Source organism: Dromiciops gliroides, chromosome 5 (genome assembly GCF_019393635.1).
Source record: "Dromiciops gliroides isolate mDroGli1 chromosome 5, mDroGli1.pri, whole genome shotgun sequence".
In the NCBI taxonomy this organism is placed as follows: Eukaryota; Metazoa; Chordata; class Mammalia; order Microbiotheria; family Microbiotheriidae; genus Dromiciops; species Dromiciops gliroides.
This window is the reverse complement of record NC_057865.1, coordinates 244,480,642-244,495,491: the sequence shown is the minus strand read 5'-3', so window position 1 is coordinate 244,495,491 and position 14,850 is coordinate 244,480,642. Positions and strand designations below refer to the sequence as shown.

The 14,850-nt window shown below is 39.6% G+C and overlaps 1 protein-coding gene across 1 annotated transcript in view; it reads right to left on the bottom strand.

The window, feature by feature from the left end:
• Positions 1-14,850, bottom strand: part of TPH2 (tryptophan hydroxylase 2) — a 134,281-nt gene that overhangs the window by 15,185 nt on the left and 104,246 nt on the right. Inside the window, exon 9 of the mRNA XM_043967865.1 lies at positions 5,104-5,199. Coding sequence (XP_043823800.1) covers positions 5,104-5,199 — 96 coding nt within the window. The remainder of the gene's footprint in view (positions 1-5,103; positions 5,200-14,850) is intronic.

Below are 14,850 nucleotides of genomic sequence, written 5' to 3'. Positions count from 1 at the left end.
AAATTTATTCCATTAGAATGTCACATGTCTGGCTCCCAACCATCTAAATCTTGTGTTTATCTGGGCTGTTTAGAGACCAAAGCCAGGAAGGACCAGACTACAAATAATAGTAGATAGCATTTACATATAACATTTTAAGTTTTGCAAAAGTGCTTTACAAATGTAATCTCATTTGATATAATTAGCTTGTGAGATAGATGCTGTTATTATCTCCATTTTGCAGATGAGGGAACTGAGCCCAAAAGAGATGTGACCTTACCCAAGGTCACTTTACTATTAACTGTCTGAAGCAGGATTTGAAGTCAACTGTTCCTAAAACCCACTCCAACACTCCTACCCCAATGCTGTTCAGTCATTTCAGTCATGCCCGACTCTACATGACCCTATTTGGGGTTTTCTTGGCAAAGATATTGGAGTGGTTTGCCATTTCCCTCTCCAGCTCATTTTACAGCTGAAGAAACTGAGGCAAAGAAGGTGAAGTGACACCTGCTCATCTCCACCTCCTGGCTTCCTTTACTTCCTTCAAGATAGTTTAAGTTTCATCTTCTGCAAGAGGCCTTACATGTTCTCCCTCACTTCTATTTTACCCTCCAAGATTACCTCCCATTTACATGAGATAGAGATAAAGACAGAGACAGAGACAGAGATAGATAGATAGATAGATAGATAGATAGATAGATAGATAGATAGATAGATAGATAGATAGATAGATAGATAGATGACAGAGATGGAGATGGAGATTAGAGATGAAGATGGTGATAAAGATAGAGATGGAGATGGAGATAGAGATGGAGGTAGAGATGGAGTTCGATAGAGATAGAGACAGAGATAGAGATAAAGATAGAGACAGTGATAGAGATAGAGACAGAGACAGAGACAGAGATAGAGGAGATAGAGATATCTATCTCCTCCTTCTTGTCCATATCTTCTATGGACAATATACCAACTCCAAGCCAGGAAACTGAATCACTTCCATTTGAATTGTCTTAGGAAGATTTTGAAGATCACCTGGCAAGACAAGATACCCAACACTGAGGTCCTCTCTAGAACTAAACTGCTAAGTATTCAAACTTCTTAAAAAACAATTTGGTTGGACCAAATTTCAATGTCTGACTGAGCTCTAAGTGCTCAACAGCCCAAGCATTGGAACAAATTATTCTCATCTGCCCATGCCACTAGAGAAGTTTTCACATGCTTGGGGTAGACATCCCCCTAACTCAGTGATGGATTTGAAACCTGCCAGTTACTCTCAACTTGGTGTGGCCTGTTTGCCAAGACAGTTTTACCTGGGTGTGACCACTAAACAAACTATAGCTTCTTGCAGCCATGGGTAAACTAGGTAATAGGTGTATCCAGATCCATTAAGGGGCCGGGGGGAGGGGGGGGGCAAATTTTGAATCTCTCTTATTCTCTACTACATTTCCTAGATAGATTAGAACAAGCTAATCACAGGATCATAGACTTAGACATGTAAGGCAATTCAGAGATGGAAAGGTCACCTAATTCAACTGTCATTTTACAGGTGAAAAAACTGAGGGCCTCTGAATATTGAGGGATTTGTCCAAGGTTATGTAGTGGCAGAATGAGAATTTGACTCCAAGCCCTCTGGCACGAAATCTAGCTTGTTTCCCACTAAATTCTTGTAACTGACAGAAACAGCATGGCACAATAGACAGAGAAAGTTGGTCTTTGGTTCAGGAAGACCCAGGTTCAAATTCTACCTAGAGCAAATAGATCAATTTTTCAGTACTTTAAGCCAGAGGTGTCAAACATGCAGGTGGTCCACAACACTCCTTAGTGTGGCCCAAACCAGATTAAAATGTAATTGGGAAATATTTAACAAAATATACAAAAATGCAATAAAACATAGATGATGCTGGGGGCAGCTAGGTGGTGCAGTAGATAAAACTCTGGCCCTGGATTCAGCAGGACCTGAGTTCAAATCCGGCCTCAAACACTTGATACATACTAGCTGTGTGACCCTGGGCAAGTCACTTAACCCTCATTGCCCCGCAAAAAAAAACAAAACAAAACAAACAAAAAAACAAAAAACAAAAACCATAGATGGTGTTAACATGTGGTTTTCTAAGTCAATATGTAATTGGCATAAAGGATTCTCATCTATTATTTAGTGGCCCCCATTTCTATTTGAGTTTGGCACTGTGGCTCTAGGAAACTCTTTAAGGCTTACCGTAATTGTGGAGAAGATATCAACCTGAATCAGCAGATTCAGGAGTCCCTTCATCTGGGAGTTCAATAAAAATACAGGTATAATCCCTGTCCCCATTCTATGGACAAAAAACTAAGAACCTGTGGGAAAAGTCTACTTTCTAAGAGTTTTCTTAATCATTTGGTCCATTCTACTAGCATAAAAGGAGAGGATGGTCAGATTATTTAGGACTCTAAAGAGCATTTCATAGAATCTACATAATCTGTGCAAAGGGAGTTACCACAATTTCAACCTTCACAGTGCCCAGATGTATGCTTGCTTTTACAAGCTTTTCCATATTTATTCAGTTTATCTTTACAAAGGTAAAAATAAGTATTGTCAAAAAAAAGGAGGAAAAAAAATAGAAGTTACTCCCCCTGACCATATATTCTACTTGCAAGCCCCACGGCATCTCTGAAGTACACCATCTGAGCTACTGGGAGAGTAAGTGTCTGAAAGCATGCATTAAAAATGTGTTAATTTCAAAGTAAATAGATGGATTCCTGACACCTATGTGGGGATTTAAAGCAACTGTACCAACCCAATGCACAGGCTACTGGCATTGATAGCTTAGCTTACAGTTGAAGCAGCATGAAATGTTTTCTCTTGAAAGGCAAGAATGTGTACAAGCTAAAAGTAGTCTTGGTGACTGATGGGGAATTATCTTAGCATCATTACTCCAGTGAGGGGTCAATATGGCAGGCCAGGACCTGTTCAAAGCATCTAATCTCCATCTGGGTTCATTGTTGCTTCTGATATTTTTCTGAATTGGAGAAATGCTCCAAAGTGGTCACTGGGGAGACTAGAAAATCCTTGACATTCTAAGAGAGGAAGAATCAAAATGCTCAAAAGTGATGAAACTGAACAATAAGATGCCTAACAGACAATGAGAGGTGGCCGGGTGTCTTGGATAGAGAGAGCTGGGCTTGGAATTTGGAAGAGCTGCCAATCTAATCATGTGACACTCCTATTCAACCAACTCTGATGTCTTCCTATTAGCTCCAGGATGAAATATAAATCCCTCTGTTTAGCTCAAATCCAGCCTCAGACACTTGACACTGACTAGCTGTGTGACCCTGGGCAAGTCACTTAACCCTCATTGCCCTGCCAAAAAAAAAGCATTATGTGCCCTGGCCCTGAACTATCTTTCCAGCCTTCTTGGACAAAGAGCTTCCCTCACCCTCTCTGCCTTCTAGCCAACCTGGCCCTTTCGTGGCTCCTCATTCATGACATTCCAAATTCCATCTTCATGTCTTTTTACTATCCACCCCCATGCCAAGAATTTATCCCTTATATCTACCCCCTAGAGTTTCTTTCTTCCTTTAAGATCTAACTCTGGAATGGCAGAGCACTGGCCCTGGAGTCAGGAAGACCTGAGTTCAAATTTGACTAGTTGTATGACCCCAGGCAAGTCACTTAACCCCAATTGGCTCCCCCCCCCCCAAAAGACTATGAATTTCAGAGCAATTACTGCTCTGATTGATAGAGTGTTCACTGGGAGCTCCCTATGAGGTAGCTAAGTGTCAAAGTGGATAGAGTACTGGGTCTGGAGTCAGGAAGATTTGAGTTCAAATTTGGCCACAGACCCTTTTGCAAGCTGCATGACCCTGGGCAAGTCACAACCTCTGTCTGCCTCAATTTCTTCAACTGTAAAAGGGGGATAATAATAGCACCTACCTCACAGAGTTGCTGTGAAGATTAATAATAATAGCTCACCAGGCAGATTTCAGAGAAACCTGAAAGGACTTGCATGAACTGATGATGAGTGAGATGAACAGAACCAGGAGAACATTGTACACAGTATCATCAACATTATGTGTTGATCAACTGTGATAGACTTGATTCTTCTCAGCAATACAACAGTACAAGATAGTTCCAAAGGACTCATGATGGAAAAGGCTCTCCAAATCCAGAAAAAAAAAAAGAACTGTGGAATATGGATGCAGATTTAACCATACTATTTCTCTTTTTTTGATGCTGTTGTGTTTTTTTTGAGGTTTTCCCTTTTTGCTCTGATTCTTCTCTTATAACATGACTAATGCAGAAATATGTTTAATGTTTTGTACGTGTATAACCTGTATCATATTACTTGATATCTTGGGGAGTGGGGGAGGGAGGGAAAAAATTTTGAAACTAGAAATCTTATAAAAACAAATGTTGAAAACTATCTCTACATGTAACTAGAAAATAATAAAATACTTTTATAATTTAAAAATAGGGGGCAGCTAGGTGGCACAGTGGGTAAAGCACCAGCCCTGGATTCAGGAGGACCTGAATTCAAATCCAGCCTCAGACACTTAACCCTTACTAACTGTGTGACCCTGGGCAAGTCACTTAACCCTCATTGCCCCACCAAAAAAAAAAAGGAATGTAAGCTCCTTGAGGACAGGAATTATTTGGTTTTTATCATTGCATCTCCCTTGCCTCACCCAGTGCTTTCCACATAATAGGAACTTAATAAATACTTGTTGAATTTAAATGAATCACGTTTTAGATACTTCAAAATATTGTGTGTATGTGAATTTAAAGGCAAGTTTTTCCAAGGTTGCTACCTGAAAAACTACACAAATTTTACTTGAATAAACTAGCCTGTTCCAGTTGGCCATTTTTTAACCTAAAAATTATAAACACAAACACAAGCATACTTGGCCTTTCTGTTGATTGCTGCCCATTATTACTAATCTATTTGTGTCACACCATGAAAACCATAAATGCATGCCCCACTTTCAGAAGTGTAAAAAGTTAGGTCAGCACCCATATCTGAGGTGGTAAATCTCTGGTATTAAATATTTAAGGGATATTTGCAAGTATGAATGCTCAGGCAGATAAATCGATATTTTCCATGACCTTGAACCAACTTCCTGGGTAGGACATTTGCATGCACAGACACATACCTTTAATTCTCCAATGGAAGAAAGGAGCCCTGCACCATAGGCTCGAAGCTGCCCTTCTTGTTTGCAAAGTCCAAACTCAATAGTAAAGAAATAACACTGAGGAAAAAACATACAGGGACAAAAATCAATTGACTTTGAATTGAAAGCATTTCAATACAGCACACTAACGCCCACTGGGCACTGTTTCTTTAATATTTCCATGTTCTTTTAAGTCAGTTTGAATGAAAAGATCCTTCACAAATCTAATTTGATGCCTAACCATTCCCTAGGTTTCGGAGTGATGCACAGAGTGAAACCTAGTGTAAGGCAACTGGAGATTTTCCCCAGAACATGAAAATTTAGAAGGCACAAAAATTTTAATAACAATTTTTAAAGATTCCGCAATTTTCCATTTTATTGCATTTTGAGGACTCCATCACTCCAGTAGCATAGGAACAATTAAATGAATGCAGAATCTACTGAATGTAATACTTGCTCCCCTTACTGTCCACCAGCAGCTTCACACCAGATTTTCTCCCTGGTCCAGCCCCAAAGCTGTTCAGGTCAGATGGCAGCCTCTTCAAAAATGACCTCATGGTGTCCCAGGGTCTCCCCCACATGGCCTAGTATTGCAGGATCTCTGGGACTAATTCTGAAGTTCCCTAATTACAGTAGATTTAAGGTGGATTTCACTTTGTCCCAAACATTACTAGGCATCAAAATTACTATAGGCAAGGCCTTTAAGAGCATTAGTTCCTTATGTCATCAAAGATAATGCAGTAGAACCTTATTATTCTCCATATTGAACCTCACTGTGCTCATATGATTTCTCCTATGATGTAACTACATACAGAGAGAAAAATTGGACATGATGCAATTAGCCCATAAGGTAAGCATTAGACTTGTCCTGTCAACAACAATCAAATAAAACGGTAGCATGGAATTTAGTGAGCAGCCCGAATGAGTTACGGGGACTTGCAAACATATCTAATTAACAATGGTGATTCAACAACAAGAAAGCAACACCAACATGTTTATTGATGACCAGATTTTCACGATTATGATTTTTATTTCAATTCACACAGCCAGACAAGAGAAAAAAAAAAGGAGAAGGAGGAGGAAGAAGAGGAGGAGAAGGAGGAAGAGGGAAAAGAAGAGAAGTAGAAGGAAGAGGAGGAAGGTGAAGAGGAGGGAGACAATGAAAAGAAGAGGAGGAAAAGGAAAAAGGAGGAGGACGAAGAGGAGAAGTTGAGAAGAAAGAGGAGGAAAAAGAAGAGGAGGAAGGGAAGGAAGAGGAGGAGAAAGAAGAAGAAAATGAGGAAGAGGGAAAGGAGGAGAAAGAAGAGGAAGTGGAAGAGGAGGAAAAGAGATGGAAGAAATGGATAAGAATGAGAATAGGGGAAGATCACAGGTTTACAAATTTAGATCAGAAAAGGACTTTGGAGGTCATCTATTCCATACATGCCCTTATTTTAAAGATGAGGAAAACATAGTCACAAAGGTCAAGGGACATGCCCAAGATCACAAGACTATAAGTGTCAGGGATGGGTGTAGGACCAGTTCCCAAACTGTGTTCCATCCACAACACTCTTGGGACACTTAAGCAAATTCACAGGGACATCACTCATGAGAAAGACAATGACACTGTGCCAACAAGTAGTTTAAGATAGATCATAGTTTCAACTTTAAATCATATCTTTGGGAGCCTGGATTTGCAGTGATTGCTGTAATTGGGGGGAAAAAAGTAAGGTTGGAAAATCAATGTGGAACAGGAAATGAGGGTAGAGAATCCAATCTAATTCCAAAGTTTGAGAAGCTGTGTATTGCCCAAGAGGTACATATAAACCATTAGTAAGTAATTGTGGTTAATTAAGAATGACTTTTTGAATTTCAATTTATGTTATTTTTTTAAAACTGCTACTTAGGTGCCAAGATGTAAATACTTATTAAACTGTTTAGATCTAACTAGTAAATAAATAAATTGTTAGGTATTTCTTTTTTGCCTAGCAATACCATAAAAAAATTGCTGAGATACTAAGGGCTCCATCAATCAAGAAAATTTAGGAACCTCTGGATTTAGGAGAAGGCTTCATTGGCAGCCCAAATGTTGAGTAATTACAAGAAATGAAAGGAAAAGGGAGTTTCCCAGTAACATAGTAGGTACTTAACTGTGTGTTGAATGAATGAATGTTAAAGAAATCCCAAATTAGCACTGCTGGTTTGGAAAAGTAATCCATTAATGAGATCATGGTTTAGCCTAAATAAGCTAAAATTGCTGCTGAAACTATATAAACAGTTACTCTATTGCTCTGAGAGAGAAATGAGAAGTGGTGACTTTGAAGTATAAACACTACATGCGTCCTGCCCTAGTAATGATAGTGCTAAATGTGTTGGCAAAGAGAGGTATTTTAAAACTCCTGAGATAAAGGAAAAGAATAATTATTTCCAACCACCAGCAACTTATTCCACATTCCACTTAACATGTGAGTTAATTAACCCTTAGTTTATTTTTTGAATATTTTATTCTTCTAATCAAAATGATATGATAAGGGTGACCTTCAACCCAATGTAGCCTGAACATGGAACCCCAGGCTGGGTTCTGAAGGAACTGAAGGTTTATTTCCAACATACTAACCCCTCTGGGATATTCTCCCAACTTTTACTCACATTCACAAGTTGGGTTTCCAGAGGGTGACTGCTACCTTGGGTCCTATGGGTAATACAGGTGTGCCAGGACTCCTAGTGCTCTTACCAATGTGCTCCCCATTAACAATCAGCCAGAATTAGCTCTTAGCAAAGGAATTTTCCAAGACAGCTGCATAAAAAACAGGAGCTACAAAACATTTTCCCCATAAACCTAGAATGTATTATCCCATGAATACACACAGCACCCAAGGGAAGAATGGGCTCAAACTTAGTACAATAGGGAAGCACACATATAGGATACACGTAGGATATTTATAGGATACAAAGGCAAATCAAGGCTTCTAGTGATTCAGAGCCTAGAAGTCTTTCCTCTCTGTAAAGTTCTTATGCAGCTCCCCTTTGATGCAGTATCTCCACTGGAAAAGTTTGTAGAAACTCTAAGGGTCTTCTCCCAGATTGATTGTTTTCTGAAAGTAAACAAGGCCATTTTTGCCTCAATTCTAACCTAGCCTTTAATCACTGAATGGGTGTAGCCTCAGACAAACTGAGAACTGGAAAAGACCTTAGTTTTAAAAGGTCAAGGTCTCCCACTGCATCCCAGGCCATCACCAGTCATCTTGACCTATGGCTTGCCACTGGACTCTGTCTCTGGAAGAGAGAGTTAGACTGATGACTTTGCACAGCTCTGTCTCACTGAAATCCTATTCATTCCCTTGAAAGTCAAGAGATCACCCCCCCCCCCGATGTCATTGATCTTCTTTCTTGAACGAAGAACAAATAACGACAGCAAAAAAATGGTGTTCAGATGGGATCCCAAGGTCTATTCCTTTACACAAATTGGCTCTCCCTTGTCAAGGCTAGACTCTTGAGTCTCTAAACAGTTATCTTTTCTTCTGCCAGGGATTACAATCGTCAATACTTCTACCTCCCTAGAGGAATCACTTTTCTGTATCTGTGTCCATCTGAAATGTGTCTCTCTGCTCCCTCAAATCTGCCTTGAACTCTCTGGCACAAACTCCCTAACTGCAACCTAAGGCTTCTCTCTCTGGGTAAGTCACTGCTCTACATCATGACCAATGGGCTGGGTTGGGGAGAAGAATCATCTATTCTTCCCCTTGAAAGGGGGGGGGGTCTCAGCCCCAAAACACTCCAGAACCTACAATCCAAGGTTTAACTCTTTTCTATTTTTTTTTCATTTTTTAATTTAATTTTTTTGGTTCATTTTGATTATATTTCTGAACTAAAAGCTCCCAAAGGTATTGCAAAAATTTTTGCTCAATTACTTTGTTCCCTTATGACTCAATCTTTTATACTCATAAAAAGGATCCTTGGGTGTGGTCACAATTTTACAGTTATTTAAACACCTTGTTATCCCTCTGAAACCTTTTCATCAGAGATTAATTCATGTGACTACTTCAACCAAATCACAGGAGGTGGGAAGGGGAGAAATCACATTCCCTTCCCTTATATAACTTAGGTTTCCCATGCCCAAATGCACTCTTTTAGGTGATGCTTTCTGTAAAATTTCTGCATACCATCTGCCCTCCTTCTCCACCCTTTGCATCCCACAGACATTGAATTTTGATGAACCCCAAGGATCCCTGGGTCTTGCCATTCATTCCACTGCTATGATCTTAGACTTCTAGGACTTTCCATCAGCCCTGTAGCTGAACATATATGTATTATCTCTCCCAATTAAAGAGAGTGAACAAGGGTTGCCTAAATTTCCTATTTGTATCCCCAGTGCTTATCACAGGGCTTGGCACATTGTTCTCAGTAGTTTTCAGTGCCTAACTTTGTGACCCCATTTGGGGGTTTTCTTGACAAAGATACTAGAGTGGTTTGCCATTTCCTTGTTCAGCTCATTTTGTTGATGAGGATACTGAGGTAAACAGGGTCAAGTGATTTGCCCAGGATTACACAGCTATTAAGTGTCTGAGGCTAGATTTGAACTCAGGAAGATATCTTCCTGACTCCAGGCCTGACACTCTATCCACTGTGCACCTAGTTGCCCGTGGCATATACTAAGTACTTAATAAATGCCTTTTCATTTATTTGACTTTGTCACCAAGTGTAGAGCCTCTCTCTCCACCATAGCAGATCTCAACCCCATCTAAAACCTAGCATCATAGAGCTAATGTAGGAAGGAGTCTTGGCTGTCATTTAACCTAACCTCCCCATTTTAAAGGCAAATAAACCAAGGCCCACTTAGGCACACATAGACAGCAAATGGCAAGAACAATATTGGAACCTGGGTCTGATGGCTGCAAATCTTAATGAGCTATTATTGAATATACATAGAGGTTGAGTGACTTGCTCATGGTCACATGGCTACTAAGCATCCAAGGCAGAATTTAAACGCAGGTCATCTTGTCTCCAAGCCCATGTCACTGTCTACTATGCCAGACTGCCTCTATGAGGTTACTGCAAAAGGAAAATGTGCTATGAAAAAATTTAAAAACCAAACCAACAGCATCCTATTGCCCAGAACTAGCCCTGGGTCTGTCCTACAAAAGAGTTGGCATGTTACAAAGTACAAAGAGAGGAATGGAGCCAAATGGCATGCTTCATGATCCAAATCAAAACAGTCTGAGCTAACCTTAGAGGAAATCTGGTAGAAAATGCCCACTGAGACCTTCAAACAGATTTAAAACTTCATCTTCATTTTAAGTCATGCCTGCATACCTGTTAGTCAGGGGCAAGTCTCAAAAGGTCAGCACTCAGAGTGAATCAAGATTCAGCATCAAATTCATCACCCATAATACCTTTGGTCTCCACATTTCTATAAGTAGGCCAGTGTCTCGGGAAATAGATACCATATGACTTCCCGTCCATCTCTCAAAAAGGCTCCTGGACCCATACCTGTTCTGGGAGGCATTCCAACCACCGTGACCTTCCACCCCTCACTCCATCTGCTGATTTCTTATCTGCTTTTTCCTTCAGCACCTCTCCTGCTGTTCTCTACTCCCAGCAGGCCCTTCAACGTCTCCTTCATGGGCCTTCCCCCTCTTAGAGCAGTAGATGACTTAGAGCCAGAAGAGTCTCTTTTTATTTTCAAGTTCCACGTTTGCTAACAGATAAAGGGAGATACTAAAATTCCAGTAATAAATAGTACCTGAAGTTAATGAGTCAGTAAAACGTGTATGATTATCTTGCCCTTCCACAGTCTGACATCTCTGTTTTCTGCTGCCAACAAAACCCCAGACTTGGGAGTCTCACAGACAGGACAAATTAAGGAGGAGGGCAAACTAAAATTGCTGATGCCCAAAGTTTTGTCCAGATTTAGCCTTAGATGTCTTTAGTCCAGGCAAAGAACAAAGGATGAACTAAATGAGATGATCCTTTCTGTCGCTAAGATGCCTAGATAAGTGAGTAATATTTTAAAGGGCTTCCTTTTCCCCCAAACTGCTTTTTTTTTCTTTTCTTTTTTTTTGCAGGCAATAGGGGGTTAAGTGACTTGCCCAGGGTCACACAGCTAGTAAGTGTCAAGTGTCTGAGACCGGATTTGAACTCAGGTCCTCCTGAATCCAGGGCCGGTGCTTTAACCACTGCGCCATCTAGCTGCCCCCCCCCAAAAACTGCTTTTATATCAAATATTGTTTCTTCTTTCTTCTGGTGCTACCTGGGAAGAGATATAAAATGTGTATATAATCTATGCACAATTGTGATTTTACTGCTGTCCCAGTGAGGAACTCTACCTTCCTAGGCCAGTATCTTCTCTGTAACTGAGTTTCAGAAAGTTGCCTGGAGCCCAGCTTCTTAAACTGTGGGTTGTTACCCTATATGGGGTCGAGTAACGGAATGTGGAGGTCGCAAAAAACTGGCAACAGTAAAAGGTTATGTATATGTATTTTATATACCCATACACCCCAGAGTCATGTAAAAATTTCTTGGGCAAAAAGGGGTCATGAGTGGAAAAAGTTTAAGAAGCCCTGGCCTAGAGCACTAGAGAGGTGAAGTGATTCACCCAGGGTCACACAACTAGTATGTGTCATGGGCAAGACTTGAACTCAGGGCTTCCTGACTTCAAGGACAGCTCTTTGTCTATTACATCACAGAGCCTACAGTGTAGCTTTGCAGAAGGAATATCCTTGAGGTTTTCAAAAACTGTACTTTGCAAACCCCAAGGATGGCCAAAAGGCCATCTCTAGTTGACCACTAATATGAACACTTCTAATGAGATTAGGCAGAATGCCTGCCTTAAAGAAGCTCCTTTTCCTCATTTTTCTCTGAACATTCCCAGATTTTTACGTTTTATATGTATTTTTTCCCTGTTCCATGTGGGATGGAAGGGAGAGAGGAGAGAGACAGAATCACTTACAGAAATTATGTGAAGGGGGTGGATATGGAGTCTCCTAACATGACAAGCTGATTTGGGAGTACTTTGCTATAATCACAGGCATGCGTTAAGTGACTTTCTGTATGTTTAAATAAGAAAATGAGATAGATCACCCAATGCTGCCATCTTCAGATCATTACTCGGTAGTTCATTACCAGCATAACTGAAAAGTAACCTACTCAAATAGGGGGACCCAGAGAGTTGGGGAAACTGGGTATGACCACACAAGGTAGATCAAGCTTGTCAAAATATGCAATGATCCAATGGGGCTTGATCAAGAATCCAGTCAACACCCAAATACCATGTTTGGGGTGATTTAACAGAGACAGTGAACTATACAACAGTGTCCACTTAAAGAGACATGTGACTTCTTCTAAGAGTACTTGCTGGGACAATAACTCAAGATTCAGAAGTCCCATGGAAAGTTAGTTCTCTTCTCTGCCTGCTTCTGTCCAAACCCCAATAGAAGAATGTATACAAAGCTTTCTCTAAGCTTCATCTTACACTAATAGCTTACATTTATATAATGCTTATTATGGAATAGACACTTCACAATTACCTCATTTGATTCTCACAACAACCCTGTGGAGCAGATACTGTTATTCTCCCCATTCTACAAATGGGGAAACTGAAGGCACAGAGAGGTTAAGTGACTTAGTCTCAAGCAGAATTGGAATGCAGATCTTCCTGACCCAGCTGAACCAGTTTGCTAGATTGCAGAATCCTGAAGGCAAAGACTGTTTTCTATATTCTTCTCTTTATTTTTGGTCCAGGATGGACCAAAAGTAATGAAGGGATGTCAATATTTAATAACTCCTTTATTTTTTTAAATTTACAATACCATAGCATCATGTATAGCATATAGAGGAAATGAATTTACATTGTGTATGAAAAATCAAATCTTGTCAATGGTAAAAAATAAATAAAATATAGTTTTCAAAAAGTTATTAAAACATCCTGACTTTTGGCCCATCCTATACTTGGAAGAGCCCTAGGCAGAAAGTAATTTGTTAAATCCTAGTATGAATGAATGAAAAACAGGAAGGGAGGAATAGACAATATATTTAGTGTCCCCTTCCTCTCACTTTCAAAAAGTCATACCTTCAAAATTATAATCTTTAGGCATTATTGGAGAAGGGGATTTGATTTTGGAAGAAAAAAACAAGTATAATGACACCTCCTCTATCTAGAACTTAGCAGAGAAACCTAGAAAACAAGGCTCTGAACAGTCAAGTAGATGTTATTGTCTTTTCTTTTAAATTTATATACTTTTCTGGGAGGAGAGAACTTTAGGCCTTGTCTTAGCACCAAATTACTCTTCCTTTACATGAAACAATAAAGAACTTAGATATTTGGCTCCTACACATTCAAAGTAGGGAAGCAATAGAGAAGCAAGGATCTATTATAAGTAATAATGATAATAATAACAATAACAATAACTAGTGTTAATATTGGATTTTAAGGTTTGCAAAGCGCATTCTATATTATCTCTTTTGATCTTCACAATGAACCTATAAGGTAGGTACTGGTATTATTTCCATTTTACAAATGAAGAAATTGAGGCAGGCAGAGGTTAAATGACTCACCCATAGTCACACAGCTTAAGTATCTGAGGCAGGTTTTAAACCTCAGGTCTTCCTGATTTTAACTCCAGAACTCTATCTAATTCACCATCTAGCTATCTGATAGGCACACTGATCAGTTACAGAAAACAAGAAGAACTCTAAAAAGCAGACATAAGGTCTTTAAAACTAGAGCAATCTGGGGCCCTTTTGCATAGAGACAAATAGCCCTATATATCTCAATTGGCCCTAAGGACATCAGTGTGTTACAGCACAATATAGTCATTGATTCTTAAGCTCTTTGACAGTAGAGAATGTTTCATTCTTGATACTTCTCTCCCCAGCATCTAGCACAGTGCCTGGCACATATTAGATACTTAATACTTGTTGCCTTATTGAATGATAATGATTTTGAGTCACCAAGAAAATATTTATAAAGGAGAAAGTCAATTAGGACCATAGAGATTGTCTAGCCAATCACGTAACAAGTATGTATTAGGCACCTACTGTGTATCAGTCACTACCTAACACCTTCCAAGTATTCTAACTCTAAGTTCAGTGCCTCATCTGCTATGCTATGCATTTTTTCTACTATATCATGACACTACTTCTCTAGGTTCAATACACTTTGTTTAAGAAGTCAACTTTTAAACCAGATATCTCAATGCTAGGCACACACTCCCAAGGAAGTCAAAAACAAAAGGAAAGTTTCATATATACCATAATATTCATAGCACCTTTGTGGTAACAGGGAGCAATAAACAAATTGTGTGTGTGTTCATCTTTGAGGAAATGGCCAGACAAATTAAGGGCAGCTAGACCTGGAGTCAGGAAGACCTGAGTTCAAATCTGACCTCCGACACTAGCTGTGTGACCTTGGGCAAATCACTTCACCCTATTTGTCCCAGATTCCTCATCTATAAAATGATCTGGAGAAGGACACGACAAATTACTTCAGTGTCTTTGCCAAGATAACCCTAAACAGGGTCACAAAGAGTCAGATACAACTGAAAATAAGACAATTAAACAGGTTATGGTACATGAATATGATAGGATATTACTGTGATATAAGAAATAAATGACCAAAGAGAATTCAATGAAGCATGGGAAGATTTATATGAACTGATACAAATTGAAGTAAGCAGAACCAGGGGGAAAACACATCCCACAACAGCAACAATGTAAACAGAAAGAACAATGAAATGAAATTGAATACCATGT